Source organism: Psammomys obesus, unplaced genomic scaffold (assembly GCF_907164565.1).
Source record: "Psammomys obesus unplaced genomic scaffold, mPsaObe1.curated_primary_1811, whole genome shotgun sequence".
NCBI lineage: Eukaryota > Metazoa > Chordata > Mammalia > Rodentia > Muridae > Psammomys > Psammomys obesus.
The window spans coordinates 30,317,216-30,341,355 of NW_026596040.1; the positions used below are offsets into that span (position 1 = coordinate 30,317,216).

At 41.9% G+C, this 24,140-nt stretch overlaps 1 protein-coding gene across 13 annotated transcripts in view; it reads left to right on the plus strand.

Moving 5' to 3' along the window:
• Positions 1-16,771, plus strand: part of Tcf4 (transcription factor 4) — a 341,388-nt gene extending 324,617 nt beyond the window's left edge. For 8 of the 13 annotated variants that reach the window (XM_055622504.1, XM_055622503.1, XM_055622506.1 and 5 more), the window contains 5 exons: positions 4,971-5,106; positions 7,017-7,179; positions 10,668-10,897; positions 11,751-11,891; positions 12,011-16,771. In XM_055622504.1, coding sequence (XP_055478479.1) covers positions 4,971-5,106; positions 7,017-7,179; positions 10,668-10,897; positions 11,751-11,887 — 666 coding nt within the window. In that variant the 3' untranslated portion in view covers positions 11,888-11,891; positions 12,011-16,771. The remainder of the gene's footprint in view (positions 1-4,970; positions 5,107-7,016; positions 7,180-10,667; positions 10,898-11,750; positions 11,892-12,010) is intronic. The other 5 variants (XM_055622507.1, XM_055622509.1, XM_055622508.1 and 2 more) reach the window with 1 other exon arrangement.
• The last annotated feature ends 7,369 nt before the right edge of the window (positions 16,772-24,140 follow it).

Consider the following 24,140-nt stretch of genomic DNA (forward strand, 5'->3'; position numbering starts at 1 on the left):
ATACAACAGAATAATTACTTTCACAATACTCCCTGGAAACAAAGAGAGCAAAAGCATTGAATATCTTTTTTGTTTGTGGTGTTTGTTGTTAGCTTAAGGATAAAGACAAGGGTATTTACCAAGATGCTCTTCGGCGTCGCTGAGTAAAATCAGCCTGGCCAACGGCCACCTAATTTGAAACTGCTTGTCTTTTAAATCTGTTTATGTTGGAAGAGTCGTGGCAAATATTAAATTCTGTAATTTAGTTAGACAGCTTGGCCTTGGCCTGAGTTGGTCAACTCTGATTTTTTTCCTGTATTATAAGAAACATAATATACTTTGAATATGTTATGTACGTGTATTTATATTCATGTAGCATTTGTGTAGACATATACACACCCATGTAGATATTATACATATATGTTCATATATGCAGTTTTCTAACAAAAGCTCCAGGAAGCAAGCCCTTAAAATTAAAGTGTGCCCTTTAACTCACTTTCCTTTCCTAGGTGGACAGTAAAGTTGCTCAATACCATAAGCTTTCTACGTAAGTTTAGGTCTTTTCTAGTTCTGCAACCAGGTGTTGGGTAAGTCACTCAGCTGTGCTCACCCTTCACCCTTTGACTTCTTCTCCGAAATTAAGTTTAGCCTGACTTCTTTGTCTCTCTAAGCCAGCGGTTCTCGACCTTCCTAATTCTGTGTGACCCTTTGATATAGTTCCTTATTTGTAGTGACCTCCAACTGTAACATCATTTTTGCTGCTACTTCATAACTTTAATTTGCTACATTCTAATGTAAATATCTGATATGCAGTATATCCGATAATGCAACCCCTGTAAAAGTGTCTTTTGATCCCCCCCAAAAGGGTCATGACTCACAAGTTGAGAACAATTTCATTAATCCCTTGAACTCTCATCATCTATGAATTTAATATGTCTTAATGTTCTGCAGAAAGTATGATTATTTAAGTTACATGGTATTTATTTAATTCCAAAAGTTAATATATGTCTGAATGTATTTGATTATTCCCAATGCTAACCTAAGGCAGGAGGATTTAATTTCTTGCTCTGCCAGAATTAGTGTATATTCTGACCTAAGATCCAAAGTGACTTAGAGATTATTTTGCATGATCTATCCATGACCTATCAGGTGTGCAGAAGAAGTGGACTAAGGTAGCTTTCTTCACTCCATGTCCCTTGGACCACATGAGCACAGAGTAGTCTGTTCATATCTGACCCGTGTTGTCCTCAAGGTGAGGAGCTGATCCTTCAGTCTTGACTCTCAGAACTTGGAAATGCTCGCAGCAGGTACAGAGCAGGAAGAATGTTCTCAAGGATGCTATGAATGAGCTGGCTACAGAAGGGCCAGAACCAGAGGAAAGCAAACACTCTCCAGAGGCAGAAGTGAGGCCAGATAGTCCATAAGAAATGGCCTTAGGTTCACTGGGCTTTCTGCGCCCCAAACCCAACTCACAGAATCCGATCTGATTAATTGTATTGTATTTAGCTCCAATAAGTCTCTGTTCCACTTTGTCAGAACGCCACCCCAAATTGGTCAATACACAAAAGTTTGACAAGGATTGCTGTAAGCTCAGTCCATCATGCTTGTATAGAGAGAGGTGTGAATTAAGTAAATAGGTCAATCATAATTAAATTAATTTTAAATATCATTTTTAACGTAAGTGCCTCAAATTGCATTGCAGTGGCTACAGGGAGAAGAGTCCATTCAGCAGTGGTAGTAGAATTAACTATTTTTACAAATTACTTTTAATTCTTTTGAGTCCACATAGAAGTTTATCAAAAGAGGGCTTTAGTAAATAAGAATTTTCTAAACATAATATATAAAATATATCATACTAATATTCAATCCATTGGTTAAAGAATTTTTTCCTGATTATGTTACTTATCCTGCCTAGAATGAGTCAATCCCTGATGTGGGGGTCCTCTGTTTTGATAGCTATAATTGTAATGGGTTTGCACTAGCCAGCACCACCAACCTACCTTGTTTTTATGTGAGGAGAGGTGATCTTTCTAAAAGAAAATAGGGTTGAGACCAAGAAAACAAGCAATCAAAGTTAATTCTTCAAAATAGAATATTATTCCATAGCTACAGGCTCCAGCTCATTACCACATTACCACATGAAGCTGGATGCATTCAAGGTTATTTATGTGACCCAAAATACACAAAACAGTGAAACATCAATCAAAGGGACTCTTGACCCCCACTTTCTCAATGGGAAATGAATCATATTTGAAATTATGAAAGATAAAAGTAAACTGACAAACAGCCCTAAACTCCAAAAGGGAGTACCTGAGGCATCTTCATTCTCAGATATAACCTTGGGTATGTTCCTACTGCCATACAGTGGAAGGACTTAAAATCTGAACCAGCTGGAGGTGGTGAATTCAAAAGTGGCCATCAGTAAAGGCAATGAGCGTCTTGAGGGCCCTTGAGCTTCATCAGCTATCAGTTTTAGACAATAAGCAAGTATTTCCAATTAAAGTACTTAGTCCTGTGGACAAGTTTTGTCTATACACTAACTATTTTCCATATAATAATAGAATTGTTTATGCTAAACCTGGGCTTATTTATTCTCTGTGACCTGTAGTGCCATTTCTTATCATTTTTACACTTGATCAACTCATGATGGCTACTACCATCTCACAGAGAAAGCAGCGAAGCTGGCACTCTACCTTCCTCTTTTCACTCTATAAACCCGACTTTCACAGTCAGCTCAGATGAAGAATATCGCAAGGTTGTAAGTTCATTTTTTCCTATCATGGGAACTGGAAGGGAAAATACACAACTGGTATCTGTTTTAAACAGCTTAAATTCTGAAATTTAAGAAACACCTTAAATTCTCTCACAGCTGCCTACAGAAAAGGCTCATGCACATTTGTAGAATGGTTGAAGGAGAAGGGTCTGCCATCTTCACTAAGGTCAAATTATAGTTGCTTTCAGGGATCCCAATCTAGAGTCATCCCCTCTAGAAATGCAAGATGCTTAATGTATTGGGGTTTTCAAACTAGAACTTAAAACCTGCGTGAAAAGTGATTGCCATTCTTGTTCTAGAGAAAAATAAAAACATGCCTGAAGGAATAGGTGGCCATGGCCTGCCTGCAGGAGAAGACCTGAGTTCAGAGAAGACCAGGCGTTCTCTACACTAACCACTCTCCCGTTAGTGTAGAGAGCGGACTTAGCCTGTGCGGAGCACTAGTCTGCACACTGGGACCAGGGAGTGTGCTCTGCCGCGCCAGTCTGTGCTCAAAACCGAACAGGCTGCTTTGGAAGGTGCAAGGGGTCTTAGTACATCTGAAGAGGCCTAGTGGACACTCAGTAACCACCATTTAGAGAGTTCATGTTAAGGACACGCAGTAAGTTCACAGAGCAGGACTGTCCCTTTGTCTCAGCTGAAATGCTCATTTACACTTCCTAACATTCGGGGCTTTTGAGTCCTTTTACTACTCCAGCTGTGCTTTGAATTTAAACAATTACAATAATTTACGTGATCTTCCTTCCGGGCCCTGTATTGTTTTGTTTGCTATTGCTTTGGAGTGTGTGTGTGTGTGTGTGTGTGTGTGTGTGTGTGTGTGTGTGTGTTATATGGCTACTTTGGCAGGGTCTGTGTATGTGTAAAGGCGATACAAAATCTTCAGCTGCTCTGATTAGTGAGGTGGTAGTTTTGCTTCACATCTTTGGAAATCGTCATTTAAAACATGTTGGTGGCAAAAGAACAGATTTTTTTTTCCTTTGTGTGTTTCTATTTTTTATTAGGAAAGCAAATTTTGATTCACGGCAGTGTAAGTTCATGGATAAAAGCTTTTTAGAGTTAGCCTCACTGTATGGTGCAAACACTCACTGGATAGTGGGCTGACTAAATAACTGCCTGGAAATACAGAGGTAAATGTGAGTGCTTCCTGTTCCCTTGGCTTACAAATAAATGTTAAATGCTTTTACCCCAAGGCATGTGCTATGAAGTTGGCAACTGTAGTTCCAGTGCCATGCGTTCATCATCTCTGAACCCCAAACCCCAGAATAGGTAGTTCTGCTTCCTAAAACCAAGCGGTATTCTTTTCAAATGAAGTAACCATGCTGAACTCTGTAAGTTTATTCTTAGTAGCATAAAGGCTATGCTATTCAGTATGGTATCTTTCTTAAGATCCGAGTAGTAGGGATGAGAGGAAGCTGGAACACTGTCCAGACATTCTCACATAGCAATGATGGCATTACTGGTGTGTTTAATAAAACCTTTATTGGTACATTTTCCGGTATGGTGGCATTGGCAGAAATTGTCCCCCTTTGGATTTGTAACTCGGCAGCTGATGAAATACAGTGAACATTAATTTGGAATGTGCTGCCAGTTTTGGAAAGCCAGGTGACATTTTATTATATTTGTACCAAGCAGGGGCTGTGTCCCATAATGCTGTAGCATCCGCTGTCAGAGACTTAGCTGGCATTATGGAAAAAAAGAGAGAGAGAGAGAATGGCAGGCCTGAGAATCTTATCCCCTGAAATGAAAGTCGAATGCCAAATTGAAATTCCTGTAGGATTTCCGATAGCAATGGGGGAATTGAGAAGCCCACAATTAAGCATATGGGCATTAAGATAATTGTCGGATCTGTTGGCGGACATGATAGAAGACAGATGGGTACGAATCAGTGCGCTCCACTGCAGCACCCTGGGAGACAATTTGACGTTTTACCTGCCTGAGCTCCTCTGCCATATTTGTCACTGGATGTAAGGCATGGCATCTTACTGAGTGTTAAGTGTTGGGTTGGTTTTCTTTTTTCTTTCTTTCTTTTTTTTTCCCATCGCAGAGCAGAACTGTAGGCGTATGTGCAGTCCTTCAGCGCCCTCTAGTGAAACGTATTTGGAGGCTGTTTTTCTTCACAGGCTGCCCTTCATGCATCACATCCCTGATTGATACCCCTGGAAAATATCTGTTGTTCCTCCATCCACGCTCAGCACTCCATTTCCTTTCATTGTTTCAGGTTGGGGCCCACCGTGAAGATGGCGTGGCTCTGAGAGGCAGCCATTCTCTCCTGCCAAACCAGGTTCCGGTCCCACAGCTTCCTGTCCAGTCTGCAACTTCCCCTGACTTGAACCCACCCCAAGACCCTTACAGAGGTAAGTCGCCTCTTTGGAAAACAATAATCTTCACTTTGATATCAAGTGTCCTTAGCAGCATCTTGGAGCCCCTGGCAGAAAACCAAGAACCCAATTTGGTATAGAAGTGGTAAAAAAAAAAAAAAAAGGAGAGTAGCTAGAATTTGGCCAGCTAATTGTGTTTCTTCGGCTGCTGTTTTCCTCAGATGTCCTCTGATATCCTAGTCCCGTTTCAGTAGGGAATTAGACAACAGACAGATGAGAGGAAATTTTATTTTAGCTATTTCCACATTTTACTCATTCAGTTCCTCTAATATGGTTAGTTGTGGCCTGAAAATGATGTTTCCAAATGGGTAGGAAGGAAATCGTTTTGTTGTTTAAGATGGAAGGAAATGTAGGTACATTAAAAAAAAAAAAAAAAAAAAAGAGTGAATTGGGCTGGATGGTTTGGGCTGTGGAGTGATCAAGCCCTGTCACAGTGTGTTCTGCCCCATCCCCTATTACAAGGACTTTCACGTCCCCCAGGAAGTTGTGCTACAAAGACTAAAGTGGGGCCAGCTTCCTGTGCTGTTCTTGGGCCAGAGGAACAACATTCACTCTCTCCATGTTTAAAATAAACAAGATAACACTACCTTGGGAATTCCAATCATCAGGCTTTCAACTGTTAACCTAAATGAACACTGAATAATTTTTGTAGATACAGGTACAGAGTTCACTTTTTATCAAAACAATAGTGATTCCATGCCTTGTCTGTTACTCTTTGTTATGTGGTTCTCCAACTGTAGCCCAAGAGGCTAATTAAAATGCAGATTCGGGTAGTGTAGCCATTGGACCGTGCCTAGCTCAGGGCTCCCAGATGGGAAGTGCTGCTGGCCCATGAAACAAATCCTGAGTCACAAGTTTTCAGAACACCCAGATTGTAAGTAGAAGGATCTGTGACAGACATAGAGCAGCCTGAGAAATAGTTACGGTAAGGCTGTGTTTTAAATGTAGTGTGAAGGCCAGAGAGTGGTTAAGAGTGGTGGTGAGCAACCATGAAAACCAGAACGTGGGTGTCAGCACCCACATAAGAAGCTGAGCATCCTACACACACCTGCCACGCTAACTCTCAGAGGAGAGGACACAGAAGAATCACTGGAGCTTGCTGGCTTCCTGATAACCAAGAAAACACGAGACTGAGGTTTTAGGGAGAGCCCCCGCCTCAAAGGAATAGGCAGAGAATCAGAGAATAATAGAAGAGGATACCAGATGCCCTCTTCTGGCCTCCTGGAGAACACGTGTGTGCCCAGGCATATACACGTGAGTACACACTCACAGAGATACCTACAAACAAATAACTAACCTGCCAAATGTTGCGTGAACATGAGCAGTGGAGCAAAGCTAAAATTCCAGATTGCTCCTGTGAGCACTGCGCCTCCTTCCATAGGTGCCATTTTTTAAACACTGATTACTCCTCAAATAGAAGAGAAGCTTAATTTCAGAATATCATTAGGGTATCTATTGAAGCCTTGACTGCACATATTTAGCGTACTCCCTGGGAATTATATTTTAAGGACATTTTTCTATTAAATCATTGCATATGGAAGAAACTCAATATAATAGCTGATATTTACTCGGGTTCTTAATCAGAACATTGAGGTGTATGATTTTCATGATTATGATTTTCATTGCAATTAAGTTGATGTTTTGTAGACAGTGAAATTACCATCTACTCCAAAAGATTGCAAAATAGAATTTAACCTCAGCGCCGATGCAAGGAAAACTTGTTTCCACAGGTGCGTTTTGGAAACTCCGCCAGACAGCAGGGGAAAGTGATGGAGGATCCTGCTCTGGCTGGCTGGAAGCTTTGCATTTCTGGGGCTTGTGTACTTACCTATGGAGTTCTGGACATCACCTGATGTGTTTCTTTTTTGATTTCTTTCTTTCTATAGGAATGCCACCAGGTCTCCAGGGCCAGAGCGTGTCTTCTGGCAGCTCTGAGATCAAATCTGATGATGAGGGTGACGAGAACCTGCAAGACACAAAGTCTTCTGAGGACAAGAAATTAGATGACGACAAGAAGGATATCAAATCAATTACTAGGTCAAGATCTAGGTAACAGTATATAATACTGTCGCTTCATTTAATTCCTTTATTGGACTTTGATGAAGTGAACAGAACAGGAAGAAACTACTCAGTTTTTTCCTGGCAGGTAAAGCCTCAGATGAAAAAAAAAAAAAAAAATGAAAGGCCTATTCTAGAAGCATTTGAGGTATCGTTTAAGATACCTGCATTCTAGTGAAGCCTAATTGCCTTTGAATTTTCAAATTTGGACCTAATGCTAATTAATTGCACACCATAAAATTATTTGCATCTGATTCACATGAAAACAGTTTCTTTTTAAAACTGTATTCTTCAAATTTGGTCAAAAATGTTTTTTCCTAAAAATCTTTCTAAAAGGAAGGTTTTAGCCATACTAAACAGTCAATTAATTGTATATACAAATATAAGGGTTTTGTTTTTTTTTTGTTTTTTTTTTGTTTTTTTTTTTTTGCTTATCTCTTAAAAAATTCTGATTTCCTACTTTTATCCTAAACAGGTTGCTGTGTATAAAATAAATTTTAATGTTTTTTCCCTCCTCTCTGCTACTAAAAACACAACCGCAGGGAAATAGCTTCCAGTTGATACTCTTAAATATCCAGTACCTTTACATTTCTGTGTGTCTCTCTAAACTTGATTCTGGTAATCAGAGGATTTGCAGTTCCGTGGCACCATCCGCGTTGCCTTCATTCCTTGGGGTTAATTTTCTCTGCAGATTACCCAATTGTGCCAAGACCACAGCTTTTTTTTTTTTTTTAAAGGTTGTGGTTCCCAGGCTACAGCTGGCATCTTTCACGAATCACGTTCACGCTGCCTTTTCATGTCTTTGTAGCTATCATAACAAATTACATTCCGTGTCCTGCCACTGCTTGCTCCAGAGATGCTCTCTTACCTCTTCACTGTCTTATCTCCTCCCACCATTTCAGTTTCCCGATTTGTGGCATAGAGGCAAAAAAGCCTTGGGTGGGGATTTTACATCCTAAAGAGCTTCTCTTTTAGCCACGTCAGTTCTTGGTAATTTAGTGGCCATCTCTCACACACACGTGTGTGTGTGTGTGTGTGTGTGTGTGTGTGTGTGTGTGTGTGTGTGTATTGTTGGCTTCTCAGAAGTTTCAGAATATCATTTTACTTGCCACTAAATGTCCTCATCTTAGCCGTCATCCTCTTGCCATTTATAATGTATGCCTTGCCGTATCTGCAGAAAAGCAGTGCTTTTCAAATCTAGTTTGTCCATGAGCAATTCATTTATATGAGTAACTCATTTCTAATTAATCACTATCCTGAAAACTTTCAGAGGACAGGTTCCCATTTTCTGATTTCCCCTTCTGTAAGCTATGGCAGGTGGTCAGTGTCTAAAACATATTGCCAGTCTTTTGCTTTGGGATAGGCCTAACAGAAACTCAACTAATTCCTTTTTGCCTGATGAAATGAAGGAACAGTATAAGTGTGGCCTGCATTTCCTCAACACAAGCAGAAATTCTGGGAGAGGGGAAAGGGAGAGCCAGGAGAAAAATGAGGAGGCAGAGAAAGAAGAGGTTCTGCCCTAGGCTTCAGTTCGGGGTGTGTGGCTCTCATAGCAGCAGCAGCAGCAGCGCTGGCTGTGAGGTCAGAAGTCGAGCCTTGCAGCATTTCACAGCCCCAGCCCCGGCAAACTCTTCCGTGCCGGCATGCACACACCCTCCGGGCTTTACAGTGTCTAGGAATGCCATTCTTGTTCCCTCCTGGTTAGTTCCTCTCCAGGGTAATCTGCCATGTTGGCAATTGGGATGCCACCTGAGGACTTTGATTTCCTCTCTTTAGCACATGTTCATCGTGCGTGGTGATGGGTTTCGTAGCGACGTTTCCCTTCAAGCCCACTGTGGGCTTTGAGCATTTGCACTCTCCTTTTCCTTGCTTCCTTGTACTATCCAGCTATGTGCCTGCTTCTTCTTCACTGCGTTGGGAACACTGGGCAGCACACACAGAAGGGTGAGCCCAGGCCCCTGACTCTCACCCTGTACAAAACAATCAATTTTAAATGGGTGGAGGACCCAGTTGTAAAACCCGAGACTAGAAAGAAAGCACTTCAAGATACAGGCGTGGGCAAGGGCGTTCTAAGTAGGACTCCAGGGGTTTAGGGACAGGCCACCCCGGAAGGCTGCACCCACGCCTTTGAAGTCAGCACTCATTCCATGAACAATGAAGAGCTAATCTTCATCCTCAGTTTTTAGTGTGAGGATTCATCATCGTGACTCTTTGAACAATTTGGGCCTAGGGGATTTTAAGCTTCAAGATTCTATACCCAGTGGCTTGGCCTGAAAATAGTCACCTCCCTCTTGTCTGCTTCCTTCTCCCTTTCCTTCTCCCTCTCCTCCCTCTACCTGTCTATCCCCTCCCCTCCCTCTCTTCTTCTCTCCCCCCACCTCTCTTTTTTCTTTTTTATTTCCCTAATGCTTCTTAAATTCAGAAAAGATTTTTGCTCATGGTATCTCATCTAGAGGTTTTTGTTCGTTTTTGGTGTGTCTTCTTGAGACAGGAGGGAAAAAAAACTCTCTTCAAACTCTCTTTTCTTTATAATAATCCTCAAAATGTTTGAAATCCTGGCTCCATGAATCCATCTGTGAGTGATATATTTTCCAAATGGTTCATCTGCCTTCTACTGGAAAGTCTCAGATGGGTCACTGTGACCATCAAAGATGATCAGAACCCCGACTTTAAGCATACTGAACCCATGCTTTTGTGATGAATCGCAGAATAGTTAGGTTCTAACAAAGAGACCTATCTGGCTTCCTTTGTGACTCACAGGGATCATCATGGTCAGTTATAAAGAGAAGGTATTTGGGTTTGTATTTTGTTACATAGCTGATGTCAATTCAGGTTTCCTCAACTTAATTTGAATCTCACAAGCATCCGTAAGATGAAAGATCACGGAAATCGTCTTTCTTTGTTTTTTTCCCATGTGTATAGTTACCAGCATTCTCGAGACTCAGAGAAGGCTGGTGGGTTGGGCAGTCTTCAGAGGTGGACACTGTTTGCGCTCTGATATTTCTAGTTCATACAACCTGTTAACCTGCCTTATGTTTACTGTGATCTACCAAAATCTGATTGTGAATCACGTATTTTCCATGGGTTTCACATATCACAGTCTAAAAAAATTTTAAAGACGGTTTGGGCAATCTTGTAAGTGTTCTTATAAGTCTAAACCAAGCCTGGATTGCTGTCAACATGAAGACTGAGCAAGGGCACATGAAGTCTTCATTCCCCTTCTGTGTCCCCCGACAACAGGATGGACGTACTCTGGCCCTGCCAGAGCCCAGTTCACCATCTTTTGTTTGATTTGGATAAAATTCCTGGCAACAACCAAAAGTTTCATGTGTGCATTTCTTAAGCCAACCCCAAGGTCAGATGCAGGTCAACGGAGGAAATTCTGCTAAGGACGGATCTGACAAGTCTGAAAGAAAATATAACATGGACCCCGTCATCCCGGCAGCATTAGTAAAGGTCTGGTCCCTCTTGCCTTGCAGCAATAACGACGATGAGGACCTGACCCCGGAGCAGAAGGCTGAACGTGAGAAGGAGAGGAGGATGGCCAATAATGCCCGCGAGCGCCTGCGGGTCCGCGACATCAATGAGGCTTTCAAGGAGCTAGGCCGCATGGTGCAGCTCCACCTGAAGAGTGACAAGCCCCAGACCAAGCTCCTGATTCTCCACCAGGCCGTGGCTGTCATCCTCAGCCTGGAGCAGCAAGTGCGAGGTCAGCGCCTAGGCGCTTCATACCCCACCCCCCAAAAGAGTTGCGTGGATTCGGGCCGTCTCCCAGGCCGTCTCCCGTGATCAGGACGTAGGATGTCGATGCAGTGCTGTGGTACAGCTGTTCTGTTTGTGTTGGCAATTACCAGACACGCTCTCCCAACCTATTTTCATGCTTTTCCTTTGTGGAGGTGGATGTGTGTGGGTACCAGTGTGTGTTGAGGGGCAGGGGGAGCCATCAAAGGTTAGTTACTCTGGAGCATCATTCCGCAGGTGCCCCAGAGAGACAGGGCCTCTCCCTGGGACCTGAGGCTTGCTAGTTAGACTAGGGCTGGCTAGCCAGGGAGTGCCAAGGATGTGCCTGTCTCTGTCTTGCCAGTGCTGCATTACAAGTCTGCCGCCACACCCGCCTTTCTGTGTGAACGCTGGGTACCGAGCTCAGGTCCTCAGGCTCACACAGCAATCATTCCTAGTGAGCTAGCCATCTTCCTGTCCTGTTTTCTTTTTAGAAGATATCGCTGCTGCTGTTCTGACAAAGGCTCTTGTTCCATAACTCAGACTAGCCTAGAACTTTGCATAGCAGAGACTGACCTTAAATTCATAATTCTCCTGGCTCTGCCTCTCAGGGGCAGGGATCTCAGACCTAAGCCGTCACCCCTGCCTCTATACTGTAATGTGGTGGCGAGGAGTCGGTGTACAGTTAATGACCGTTCAGATGAGTCGCCCGCTTCCCTAACTGCCACCTCATCCTGTAATGTGAAATGGAGTCGGGATGTCTAGCACGAGCAGAGGAGGGCTTCTCCGCCCCTTGGGGAGCCCTGTGCTGACTGCATGCCCTGTGCTTTCTCATCCCACAGAAAGGAATCTGAATCCAAAAGCTGCCTGTCTGAAAAGAAGGGAGGAAGAGAAGGTGTCCTCAGAGCCTCCCCCGCTCTCCTTGGCTGGCCCGCACCCTGGGATGGGAGACGCAGCGAATCACATGGGACAGATGTGAAAGGGTATATACTCCTCAGGTTTTACTGAGATTAGCCTGGGGGGGGGGAGGCTTTTAAAATAATTTAAAATTTTATTTTTCTATCACTGTAATAACTTTTTTTTCCTCCTTTTCCTTTCTCAGGTCCAAGTTGCCACCTTGCTTCATTAAAACAAGAGACCACTTCCTTAACAGCTGTACTATCCTAAACCCACATAAACACTGCTCCTTGACCCCTTTTTTTGTAATATAAGACAAGTCTGAGTAGTTATGAATCGCAGACGCAAGAGGTTTCAGCATTCCCAATTATCAAAAAACAGAAAAACAAACAAAAAAAAATGAAAGAAAGAAAGAAAGAAAAAAAGTGCAACTTGAGCGGCGACTCCCTTAACATATCAATCTGAATGTGCGCAGCGGTATGTACAGGCTGAGACACAGCCCAGAGACCGAATGGCAATCCTTCCACACTGTGGAGCAATGCATTTGTGCCTAAACTTCTTTTGGAAAAAAAAAATATAATTAATTTGTAAGTCTGAAAAAAAAATATTTAATTTAAAAAAAATTGTAAACTTGCAATAATGAAAAAGTGTACTTCTGAAGAAAACGACATGAACGTTTTTGTTGGTATTCAAGTCAGCTAGTGTTTCTAATTACCGGATATTGAATAGGGGAAGCCCGGCTGCCCTCAAAACAAAACCAGCAAACGTCCTGATGGCAACGAAATGATGACATTAGCCATTCCTTAGGGTAGGAGGGACAGATGGATGTTATAGACCTATGACAAATATATATATAAATATATATATAAATATATATTAAAAATTTAGTGACTATGGTAAGCTTTTGTTCATTTGTTTCAGACTTTTTTCTCCTGTAAAAAAATAGTACTGATTAACTTTTTTAAAAGAAAGATTTTACTGTAAATATGGATTTTTTTTTTTTTTGTCTGATTTTTGTCCCTTCTCCCGGTTTGTTACCGTAACTGTAGTGCCAACTCTGCTTCTGGAGGGGCAGTGCAGGACGAAGTTCTGACCCTGATGTTGCTTCTCATTCATAAATAGTAGAAAGTTGTTTCTCCAGTCTTTTGGGAACACAGGACTTAAAAGTCACATCATGTGTAGAAATTACATGCAGCATTGCCCGGGCAAGGCAAAGAGAGTTTGCCTGGCTGGCGGCGCTGCCCTTGTAGCCCTGGCCTGGGATTTTCAGAGGTACACGGTTAGAATGCGACAAAGTTACCTTACCACTGTGCCTTCCAACGTTCATATCATCGGAGACATAACATAGTCAAAGTGGCTGTGATTTAACAAAACGATTCAAGTGTTACCTACCTGTGTAGCCGAAGTAGTGTGCAGTGAGGCGTTTCTGAATACATGGTCAGATTTTTGGAAAAAATTAAAAAAAAAAAAAAATTAAAAAAAAAAAGAGTCAAGTTAAAAAACCGTCAAATGACAAAATTGCAAGTAGTGTGACCGAGCTGATTGATTTTGTTGCTTTCTTGATTTTTTTTTTTTTCAAAATGGGTTTACTAAAAAGTAGATGACTTACCTGCCTCCTCCTTCGTCTGAAAAATGCCAACCAATCATGCAGCATTATAACAAGCCTTATACGCCCTAAAGCATTAAGTTGCACTTTCAGGAGGGGTAGCGCAGTATTCTCTGGCCAGTATGAATGAAGTTTATACTTAACATTTGATAGAAACATAGATCAAACTATGGCACAGCAACTCATCAGATAGCTAGCGTTGACTCTGGGCACAATGAACCAATTCCCACCCAAAATCTTCCTAACGACTGACTTTGGTGTGTAGTGCAGTAAACAAATAGTGCTCCTACTTAAGCATTTGTCAGCATCCCTTTGTCTCTAACTTGTTTCTATTTTTACAGCCACATGATCTTGGCATGTATTAAGGAAAATAAAAATAAAAATCCCTGTTGAAGTAGTTTTTCCACCTATCAGCACTGAGTAAATGCCATAAATCCACGGAAATGGTCGAAATGCTCCCCACCTGTTGTTCTGTTTTACCAGTTACATAGTGATGAAACACATTTGTAAATTTTATGCAACCAATGGCAAACCTATCATTATTTTGAAACTGTGTATTGTAAAAGTTATATTTTTACATGTAGACTCTTGTTATGTGTTTTAATTCATTGTATCAGGTTTTTCGTTTTTGTTTTCTAAACTGTGTGGTTTAAAAAAAAGTCATTTAAATGAAATAGTGAGCTACAAGAATCTGAAATTTATGTTCATTTCTGAAAATGTAAGAACAAATAAGATAGTTACCATGTGGTCGCCTTTTGCAAACCCATAAACATTTTGATTAGCTGTGTGTGAGAGTGTGGGTGTGTGTGTGTGTGTGTGTGAGTGTGTGTGTGCGCGCGTTGAAAACTGTAAATATGTTCAGTAGTGATAAAACTAACTAAAATGCTTTGATTTGTTGAGAAGTTCCTAAAATGTGGAGGTGGATTGAAAATGTAGGAGAATAGCAGAACTCAAATTTCATGAAAAGTTCTTCAGGGCTTTCCTGTGAAATGTGTGAACAAAGGGCCTCAAAGAAGGGCACGGAAGACAAGAATGTCCACTTCCCCTCCTCCCTGAGTGATGGAAACCATGTGTACTTGCTCTCTCACCATGTTAAACATTTCCTTTTCGTGATACATTCTGCACTCATTTTGTACAGTCTACCAAGGCGGGTATCCCTGGGAACAAACAATAGTATTCTATAGGAAGCAGGTATGCTCTGATCACGTTCAGGGTAAGTGTATAGAAGAGAATATGGCGTTTACTCTCTAGGGAACTGGGAATCGTCCCTGCATTGATGGACATTTTCAGAATGGCACTTTTGATACATGTTATCGTTAAGGTGCTTATTAAAGCTGAATTCAAGTTTTTCAACAAAGCAAAAAAAAAATTAAATTACAATCATTTGATTATTTTTTTTTCAATTGGTGCTTTTATATTTTGTTCTCACTCAAACAGAGGAAAAGCTGCAATTTCTTGTTCACCAGCTTTGATGTATTCATTACTTGGTAATGCAATACGGCTATTGTCAAATTCCTTTTGGAAATAAGCAAAAGACTCCCTATAGGCCACCAGCAGCTGCTGGCTGCTTTCTGCTTGGTGGAGAAACATGATCTGACCCTCTTTGTAGCAATTGGGCTGTATCTCCAGTTTAAAGAGAGAGAGAGAGAGAGAGAAAAGAAAGGGAATGTGGCCTTTTTAAATGTGTTTTTCTTTTTCTTGTCGTTATTTTGTAATTATCAAACCCAGGTAAGATATTGGTATTCCTGCACTGGATATTTGAAAGAAACTTAGCAGAAGACATAATTAAAATACTATACAAACATTTCATAAGGGTTCATACTATGCTAGATACATATGACAATGGAGGGGTCGGTTTAAGAGACTCAGGCTTTGAAAGCAACTTGGAACAGTTGATCCACCTCCACATTCAAGTAATTTATGAATATGCAGATTAGGGGTCTATCCATCTAGGCACTCTTACCCATTTGTCTTCTGTGTAGCTGTGAGGAACACTAATGCTTATACAAATGTCAGTTCACCCAGTGGTACAACTGATTTGATTCAGTCTTCCGATTCCTGATATTCTTTGGTTTTGCTTTGTTTTCGCTTTTTTCCTATGTCTTGATTTTTTTATTATATTATTATTATTATTATTATTCGTGATCTTTATTTCAGTGAGGGGTTGGGAAGTGGGAGGGAGTCGAACTGAGATTAGGGGTTAAGAGGATTTTTTTTTTTCATCTTTGCATCCAACAGGCAGAATATGGTCTGTGTCCAAAACCGAACTTAAGTCAGGAATGAAAAACCATTCGGCATAAACAAGCACAAAAAATATAGTCTGCCGGCTGACTCGAAGCGAAAATAAATAATTACATAAAGTAAATAAATAAATAAAAAGGTGAAGATGGAATGTGATGAATTCCAAGACAGTGGGGCACCAAGGCCTGTGGGCCTCCTCTTGATTTTGCTTTGGTTATGTTTGCTTTCTTTAGAGATGTTCTTTCTCATGGGACTTGAAGTGACTCATCTCTGTGCAGTGCTGGTTTTGCCATATGCTCATTTCAAGTATTATAGACATATGTAATGGTGAAATATATGAACTGTGGCCTTTTTCATTCTTGTTACTTGTGATGCAATTAAGTGAAGATAAGAAAAAAAAAAAAAAAGCAGAGATTTACCATGTATCAGTGCCTGGCTTTTTGTTATAAAGCTTCGTCTGTCTAGTGCTCTTTTTGCTATAAAATAGACTGTAGTACACCCTAGTAGGAAAAAAAAAACTAAATTTAAAAATAAAAAAATATATTTGGCTTATTTTTCGCAGGAGCAATCCTTTTATACCATGAATATTACAAAAAAAAAAATTGTCAGATTCTGAATATTTCTTCTTTGTAGATTTTTGGAATCATTATGAGTAAAAGTTTGTTACTTTATTTTACTATTTAAAAGATGTTATTTTACCGTGTGTTACTGAGATGAAACTGTATGGTAGCTTTTTTTGTTCGTTTTCGTTTTCGTTTTTGGTTGTAGGTCGCAGTACCAACTCTTTGCTTTTATTTTTATTTTTGCGACTATACACATAGCTGCAGCATTAAAAACTTAAAAAAAATTGTTAAAAAAAAGAAAAAAAGGGAAAACATTTCAAAAAAAAAGATAAACAGTTACACCTTGTTTTCAATGTGTGGCTGAGTGCCTCGATTTTTCATGTTTTTGGTGTATTTCTGATTTGTAGAAGTGTCCAAACAGGTTGTGTGCTGGACTTCCTTCATGAGCAAACAACCCAGCTTGGTCTAGGCCATTACCTGTTCCCATCTGTAGTTAATCGATGACGTCATGTACATGACCGTTCTGTAGCAATAAATGTGCCATTTTTATAAACCGTCTCTGACGCTCGCTTCATTTCATTTCGCATTGTGCACACCGCTCTCTTCTGTAAGACCACAGCTACTCTTCATTTTTTTTCTGAGCGTTGGAGGTATTGACAGTTAAAGAAAACATAAAAAAAAAAAAAATCACAAAAATCAAATTGAAAGGCAGAGCCCATGGTTCCTCAAGAAGAGATGCCCCTTAAAGAAAATGGAACAGGATGCATGCAAAACACAGAGCAAGCTGTCTAGAGGATTAACTCATTGAAGGAATGTGACTAAGGCGCATGTCACACTGAAGCTATGCACTCCAGGAGCCCTGAACTTCAGCAGTGTTTTGGGTTGTGTTGTGCAGCAGGTTGTTGAGTCTTGGCGGCCCCAACCTTCTGGATCAGTTGGTCGGCTTTTTAGCAGAACATTCTCAGCTAGATCTTTTCAGTCAAAACAAACAAATGAGACTCCAGGATGATTTTCTTTTGTGTCGCTTGTTAAAAGCTGCCTGTTGTTATTTGCAGTTATATTCTATTAATACTGTGTTGACGCTGTCTTAGACTATACCCATCACACCAAATTCTGGTTGACACTGTTGACTGTTATCCCAGATGTAAACAACCAGATGAGTGTTATTTTTTTTTCCTAGCTTGTACAAACTGATGTGTGTCACCTGTGGGAGAGAAAAACTGTACAGATTAAAATTATGCAGTGTTATGTACTGTAAGTTAATATTTTTGTAGAGTGGACACCAGCCTTCTTTACAGATCTTAAAGGCTGCTTGGCATTGCGCTGTAGAGATGTAATGTGGCTTATGCAATGAAAGAAAGCCTGCGGCACAGGAGCTCTTAACGGAAATGTTCTAATGGGTGCGCGAAATTGGGGGGTGTCTCCGATATTGCTCTTGTGCTCGTTCTTATGGGGTGTAGTGACTAGTTTTCTGAAAGATGATGTTGAAATACCATTGGTTCACGTGTAAAGTCCCTCCTTAGCCAAATGTTGGGAGTTTGTTTCCCCTCCCTCTCCTTTTCTTTTGATTGGATTGTTTGCAGATATTTAAATTTTATGACATTTCCAAAGATTTTGGTTGATAATCTCTTTTACCTTTAAAATGATTTGAGATGTTCTTATGTTCTTACTGTGTGTTTTAAATATATATAAAAGCCACAAGCACTTAGTCTTTTAGTATTATATTTGATCATATAATTTCTATGATAATAAGAAAAGGGACATGAACTAGGCACCTGTCCAGTGCCTCAGAGAATCCAATAACACTAGATTTTACTTCAGAGGTCATGTGATAAGGCACATGAATTTAGACTCTGAACAGAACTTAGATCGCTCAGGAAAGTATAAAATTCACACATTGACAAGGTCCCAGTTACATTAGTAACGGAGGCAGGAAAAGGCATCACAGAAAGTAAAGTCGGGCACCATTTTAGTCTCATAACTTGACCCGTTCACGTAAAACCTGGTGAAATTTCTAGTCTAGGCTTTAATTGCAGGCCACCTGTCTCTTGACTAACAGCCTAAAAAACATCACATGTGGCCTTCTTCGAGGGAGAGCTTGAACTTGAGAACAGCAGCTGGTGTATCAGCCACTTGCTGATCCCCCCAGAATCCCACACTTAACACTGCCTATCCTGCTGTGCCAGGTAGATCCCATGTTCCATAACATGAGATGCTCCTGCCTCAGACAAGTCTCGGGTCCATGTTGTCCCTGGCAAGTGCTGATGCTCTCAAGAAACGGGGCCCATTTTGAAAGGACTAGGTGATCAAGCCAACCCCAAATCACCATGCTGTTGGTTTGAGAAACAAACATTCCTGGAGTGAAATCCACAAGTCTTGAGGACAGGAATGTGTGCGATCACCAGTTGCCAGCCTGTGCACTAACACAGTGCCAGGGGAACGGTGGGTGCTGTGGGACCCTCCAGTTAAAGCAGCTAGACACCCACCTGCCAGGGGTGGGAGATACTAGACAAAGATAAAGACATTTACTCCCGAACTCAGCCTGTGGCCTGTGGCTTCGGCTCCCCAGCCCCACCTCGTCCCCCTTCATGTCACAGCGTGTGCCTTCAGTCAGTTTTATACTATGCTTGACCTATAGATAATTTGGCAGTGAGAGAAACAACTAAAACACAAGAATCACCATGTCACATTCTAAGGACCTGATGGGTAATGTTTGAGTCTAGGCAGGGACATTTGTTCACACAGTGCAGATTAAGAAAAAAAAAAAAATGGTGTAAAGTGACCCAAACTTTCAAAAGTCATGAAAAACAAACAAACAAACAAACAATCCCAGTGTCCCACACGGAACTGGCTGAGCCTAACCAGAACTGGACTGCTGCCGTCTAGCTTTTCTGAGTTAAAAAAAAAAAAGACCCTTTGTGTAATGCAGAGAATAATATGGTCCTCATCCACATCTGTCATGCTATATTTAGAAGTCAAATAACTTTGGCATTGGCAGGAACATGCTTCTAGCAGGAAATAGACACTAGCCAAGAGCAAAGTACAAATGCCCGTGCAGAATCAGACATGCTGGCTTGCGATTTCCCACAAGTACCACCCCTGTTGAGACACCTTCATTCTTTGTGTGTGTGTATATATATACACACACACACACACACACACCACAGTATAATGAAGAATATGGAAACTTGAGTTTTGAAAGGAGCTAGATTACATTGTATCTAACTCACAGGAGCATGTCCAAGGCCTTAGAGCTTAAACAGGAGCCAGGGTCCTGGCTTTGGGCCTAGCCATCTCTACGCAGTGCCATCTGCTGAAGGGCCCGTCCAATCACACCAGCTTCATACAGTTCATTGGCCAGCTCTTCTCCTTTCTGCTGTCCTTCCATGGTTTTTCTCAGCAGAGGCCCTTAGCTTCTCATACCTTGGTCTCCACATGGTTGACATTTTACCAGATAGGAACATATTTCTGTTCCCAAAGGTCTATCGAAGTCATTTTCTTTAACTCTGACCCACTTTTAGAGAGGAGTACAAAGCAAAACAGCTTGGTCTCTGGGAATGACCTTTGTACAGAGTAGTCACAAACGTGTGACATCCCATGTAACTTTCACCCACCCTCCTCTGAGGATAAAGTATTATACAACCTTGTACCTGCATCCGAACCAAGACACCAGTAAATATCGGTGCCTCGTTTGAACTTCGCTGGTGTTTCTGTTCTCTGTCAGAGGGCCCCGTATTGCTGGAGTTCAGCCCTTTTGGATCTGGGATGGTGGTGCTGGCAGGAGCCTGTGGAATGGGCCCTAGATTCAGGCTCTTCTCAAGTGACATCGACACATTGCCTACTCAAATTCCAGAACAAAATAAATTTCCTCTTACTGTTACTTCTTCCCTCTTTAATGAAAGGTCTTGGGGCAATAAAAGCTAGGAGAAGAAAGGAGAGAAATATAGTGACTGTAAATTGACTACATCATGAATCTCGTCCATTGCCAGTGCATTCGTTGTGAGTGATGACTTGATTCAGACCTTATCTGTAAGAAGGCAGCGGAGAGACAGCAGATGCAACTTAGGACAGGAGAAATGTCACACAGCCATCAATCCACACTAGAGCCTGCCTACAGGAGGCGCTGGGGTAGGTTCCCAGGACAATGGCAAAACCAACCAGGTGTCCCAGACCTTTTGAGGCGGAGGAGGGCAGTGTCTGAATTTAAAGCAATGTGGTTTTGTCTAAATTGGAGGAAAGGCTTGGAGGAAGATGACAGTGGTTCAAACCAAGACATCAGTGCAGGAAACCTTTACATGTGTCTCACCTCTCCATCACCAAAGATACTTTAAATGCCTGTGCTACCTCTGTGGTAAACAGATTATTAGGGGCTCGCAGTGCAGGGCTTTGTAGGTGAAGAGAACTAGAAATAAAAGGTCGCTCACTGATTTGAAGCAGAAGCGAAGCCAGCAAGCCTACTGTCCACAGAAGAACAGCGAATCAGAACTTAAGACCATGGCCAATCTCTGAAGGGGTCTCTCGTTACCTGGCTCTGCCCTAGTTCCCCAGGCAGCACACTATAGGTTGACAAGAGGGGCACTTTTACCTTCTAGAAACCCACAGCCCAAGAGCAGGTGAGCAACTTAAAAACCACAAATACAACTTATGGGACTGTATGGACCAGGAAGGAGGAAGTTGGCATGTCATTGTTCACACGAAGACTGCTATGGTAGTTAGCATGGGAATGGAGCGATTCAGTAAGAAACCGTAGCAAATTAGGTGTAGAGAACAGTCTAGTGATGATAGAGATAGGGCTCTGGGTAAGGCAGGTGTCTGGAGAGAATACATCAAGTGAAGAGCGCAAAAATGTCTGAGCAAAGAGATTTTGTGGGGTGAGGCAAAACCACCATTTTAATTTTTATCACGCTTTGCTCCAAACACCATTTAAGTTCACACTGCCAACATAGCAATAATGGAAAAGATGCTTTATCTTCTTCTCCGTGTCGAAAACATTGACCCTCCGTACAAATATAAAAAATTGGTCTCATCCTGTACATCGTAAAAAGAGAAAGAGAGCAAAGGAAACCCCGGGGCTGCAGTGATGCAGGCAACAGATGCAAAGGCTGCCACAGGCCGACTGACAGTGCTGGTGGAGCCAGTTCAGGGGAAGGAATTCCTGGCTTGAGTTAAAACGCCTTCTGACCTTCCCAGTCCAGAATGTGGTACCACTTGTGGGGTTGCAGGCTGCTGCCTTCCTGCCCGATGAGCATTCCCCTTCTAAACCAGCTTCTGCAGGCTTCCAACCAGACAGCTCAGCACCCCAAAGCCTGCCAGTCCCCAAGCCTTTGTTCAGGCCCGGTTCCTTCATTCCCTTTCTACACACATCTTTTCCATTGTCTGGTGTCTGCCTATGATCATCTGATCCAATTAAGAGAAAAACAAAAAACAGGGCAATAACATCTGGAGGTTATAGATAGATCCTATATCAAAACCACTGACTGATACCAAAAAAAAAAGCAAATTTGTTACCAGAAGTAACTGAAATAAAACACATAGACAAGTATAAGTGAGAAATAATGTACACATCTTGTCGAACTGGGTCACTGAACACAACTTCTCAACTTGCTCTGAGTTCTCTGTTATCCAATCGATGTAATTCTGTTAGATGGACATAATGACAGATGTCCAGATGAAGACTTAAAAGCTGAAAAGAAGTTGTGCAAACAACAGTCAAGGGCAAGATTGGTATCCAAGCCATCTGACTCTTAGAACCAGTTCCTAAATTTTCTGTGTGGCATGAACAGCAGTAGTAGGAATGAATAATATATTTTCATATTTCCACAGCCACGTGATGGGGTTTACAGAGAGAAGCACGTGGGACAGAGATATTACAAAAGCTTCTAAGAGGAAGCTGCTAGTAAATGACCAAGAGGAGACTTTGGTGTAGGCCACAGAGACTAAACGGCCTACGTTGTCTTCCATCGGGAAAACAAACGAGAGATAAATGTGAACACAGGTGCCCTGTGGCAGGGTCACCTTTAAACAAACATGAGGAGTCAATTCTTTCATCCAATTAGCACACAGAAACCGTGCACCAAGGAAATGTTCCTGTGTCCATTCTGCCAGCTTGGGAAGGAATCTCTATGTTGTGAGTTGCTGGAGATCACACAGCTAGTGGTCTCCCCCGAGGCACAGCAGGATTCTTTCAATTTGTCAGAGGAACCTTCCAAGAAAACCTTTGGTTTCGAGCCCCATTATTACCCTACTCGACCAAGTCCACTGCTGCCTTCCGAGATCAAGTTCTTCTCTTCTCCTGGATCCTCTGCTGCGCACCTGCTGGTCAGAGCTGTGGAACAGTTCTGAGTGAGGAAGAGGGATGCTGGGGTGGTGGGGTGAGGAGAACACTTTTCAGCAGAAGGAGAAGGAAGGTCACAATCCTGGGTGGATTTAGGATGGAGTAGAAGGGACTCGGTCCCGGAAGGATGAAATAATGGAAGGGAAGTGAGAGGAGGCTCCATCTTTGATGAAGGAGAGTGTAGTCATCTGTGAACCCAAGTACCTCGCCTTGGAATAATGTGTCTGCCTTTCCCTGGTCGGGAAACACCAATCCCTTCTTTTCCTGGGACCAATTTGGAGTCAACCACTTCTTGAAAGAAGAAAAGGTCTGACAGGCTTACATGAGTATTGGGCCAAGCTCAGGAAAGTGAAATGGTCCTTGAAGAGACCTGTCAGAGGAAGCCCCGGGTTTACAGTCCCGTGTGTTTTCATGACAAGCATCCGTATCCATAATATGGCAGAAGGCTCAGCTCAGGCATATGGAGAGCATCCAAAGTTACATAAGAGTCCACGTGTCCATCAGAGGAAGAGCTCACTCCACCCCCACCCATGGAATCAACTCCACCCAAACCCAGAAAAGGATCCTGAGAAAGAACACTGGGCTGTTGAGACACACACTTGCTTGGCCACTTCCTCTCTGCAGAGGATACTGTATGGATTTACTCTCACCTTTAAGGAGCTCATACTTTTGCTGCCATTAACCCGTGTCCTATTCATTGTTTGAAATGCAAACCAGATCAGGCCCTGGTGTAACATTTGGAAGAGAGACATCAATGGGCAGACGGGCATAGGGAAAACAGCAGAATTCTGAATGGCTTAAAAATTGAAACCATCGAGTAAATGAGGGGAGTGTTGGGCAGAAGAACAGGGGTCTAGATGCCAGTGACTTTGGACTGTCCTGTGGACAATGAAGAGCATCAGAGGACAATAGCAGAAGTAGAGGTTTGGCAGATCTGCATGTGTGTGTGTGTGTGTGTGTGTGTGTGTGTGTGTGTGTGTGTGTGCGTTGCTCTGTAAGGACACATGCACCACCCAGATTTAGTCTGTCCTGTCATGAATGAGGCTTCCAGGTGTTCTTGTTCTGACTGGTAACCTAGAACCTGGGTTCAAGTATAATAGCCAGACAGAGAATGACTTAAGCAGCTGCCCCAGAGTCCAAATATTAAAGTTAAGTTCTCAAGAGTTGTTCTTGGTTTTCTCGGATGAAGTTATGTCCTGATTGGATGTAAAGCATGAATAACATTTCCAGGAGTCAGGGGCATGACAGGTCCACTGTTCTGTAAAGCAAACAGCTGCTCAATTTATCCCTTTCAGATACTTGTAACTGTGTGCTAATGCAAAGTTCCAGGTGACCAAATTGTTACTGGCATTAAATATTTTAATCAAACTAAGAAGCATAATGGGATAGATTGATTGTTTCTAACTGTGCTAGAGAATTTGGCAATAAAGAAAATGATGAATTTAAAGGCTTTGTATCCCAGTTCATTGTCTCAATAAAAGAGCTAAAAACTGCTTTCCCCATCAAGAATTCTCCTGGAATGGCCAGATAGCCAGATTTTTTTCGAAAGAAAGAAAGAAAGAAAGAAAGAAAGAAAGAAAGAAAGAAAGAA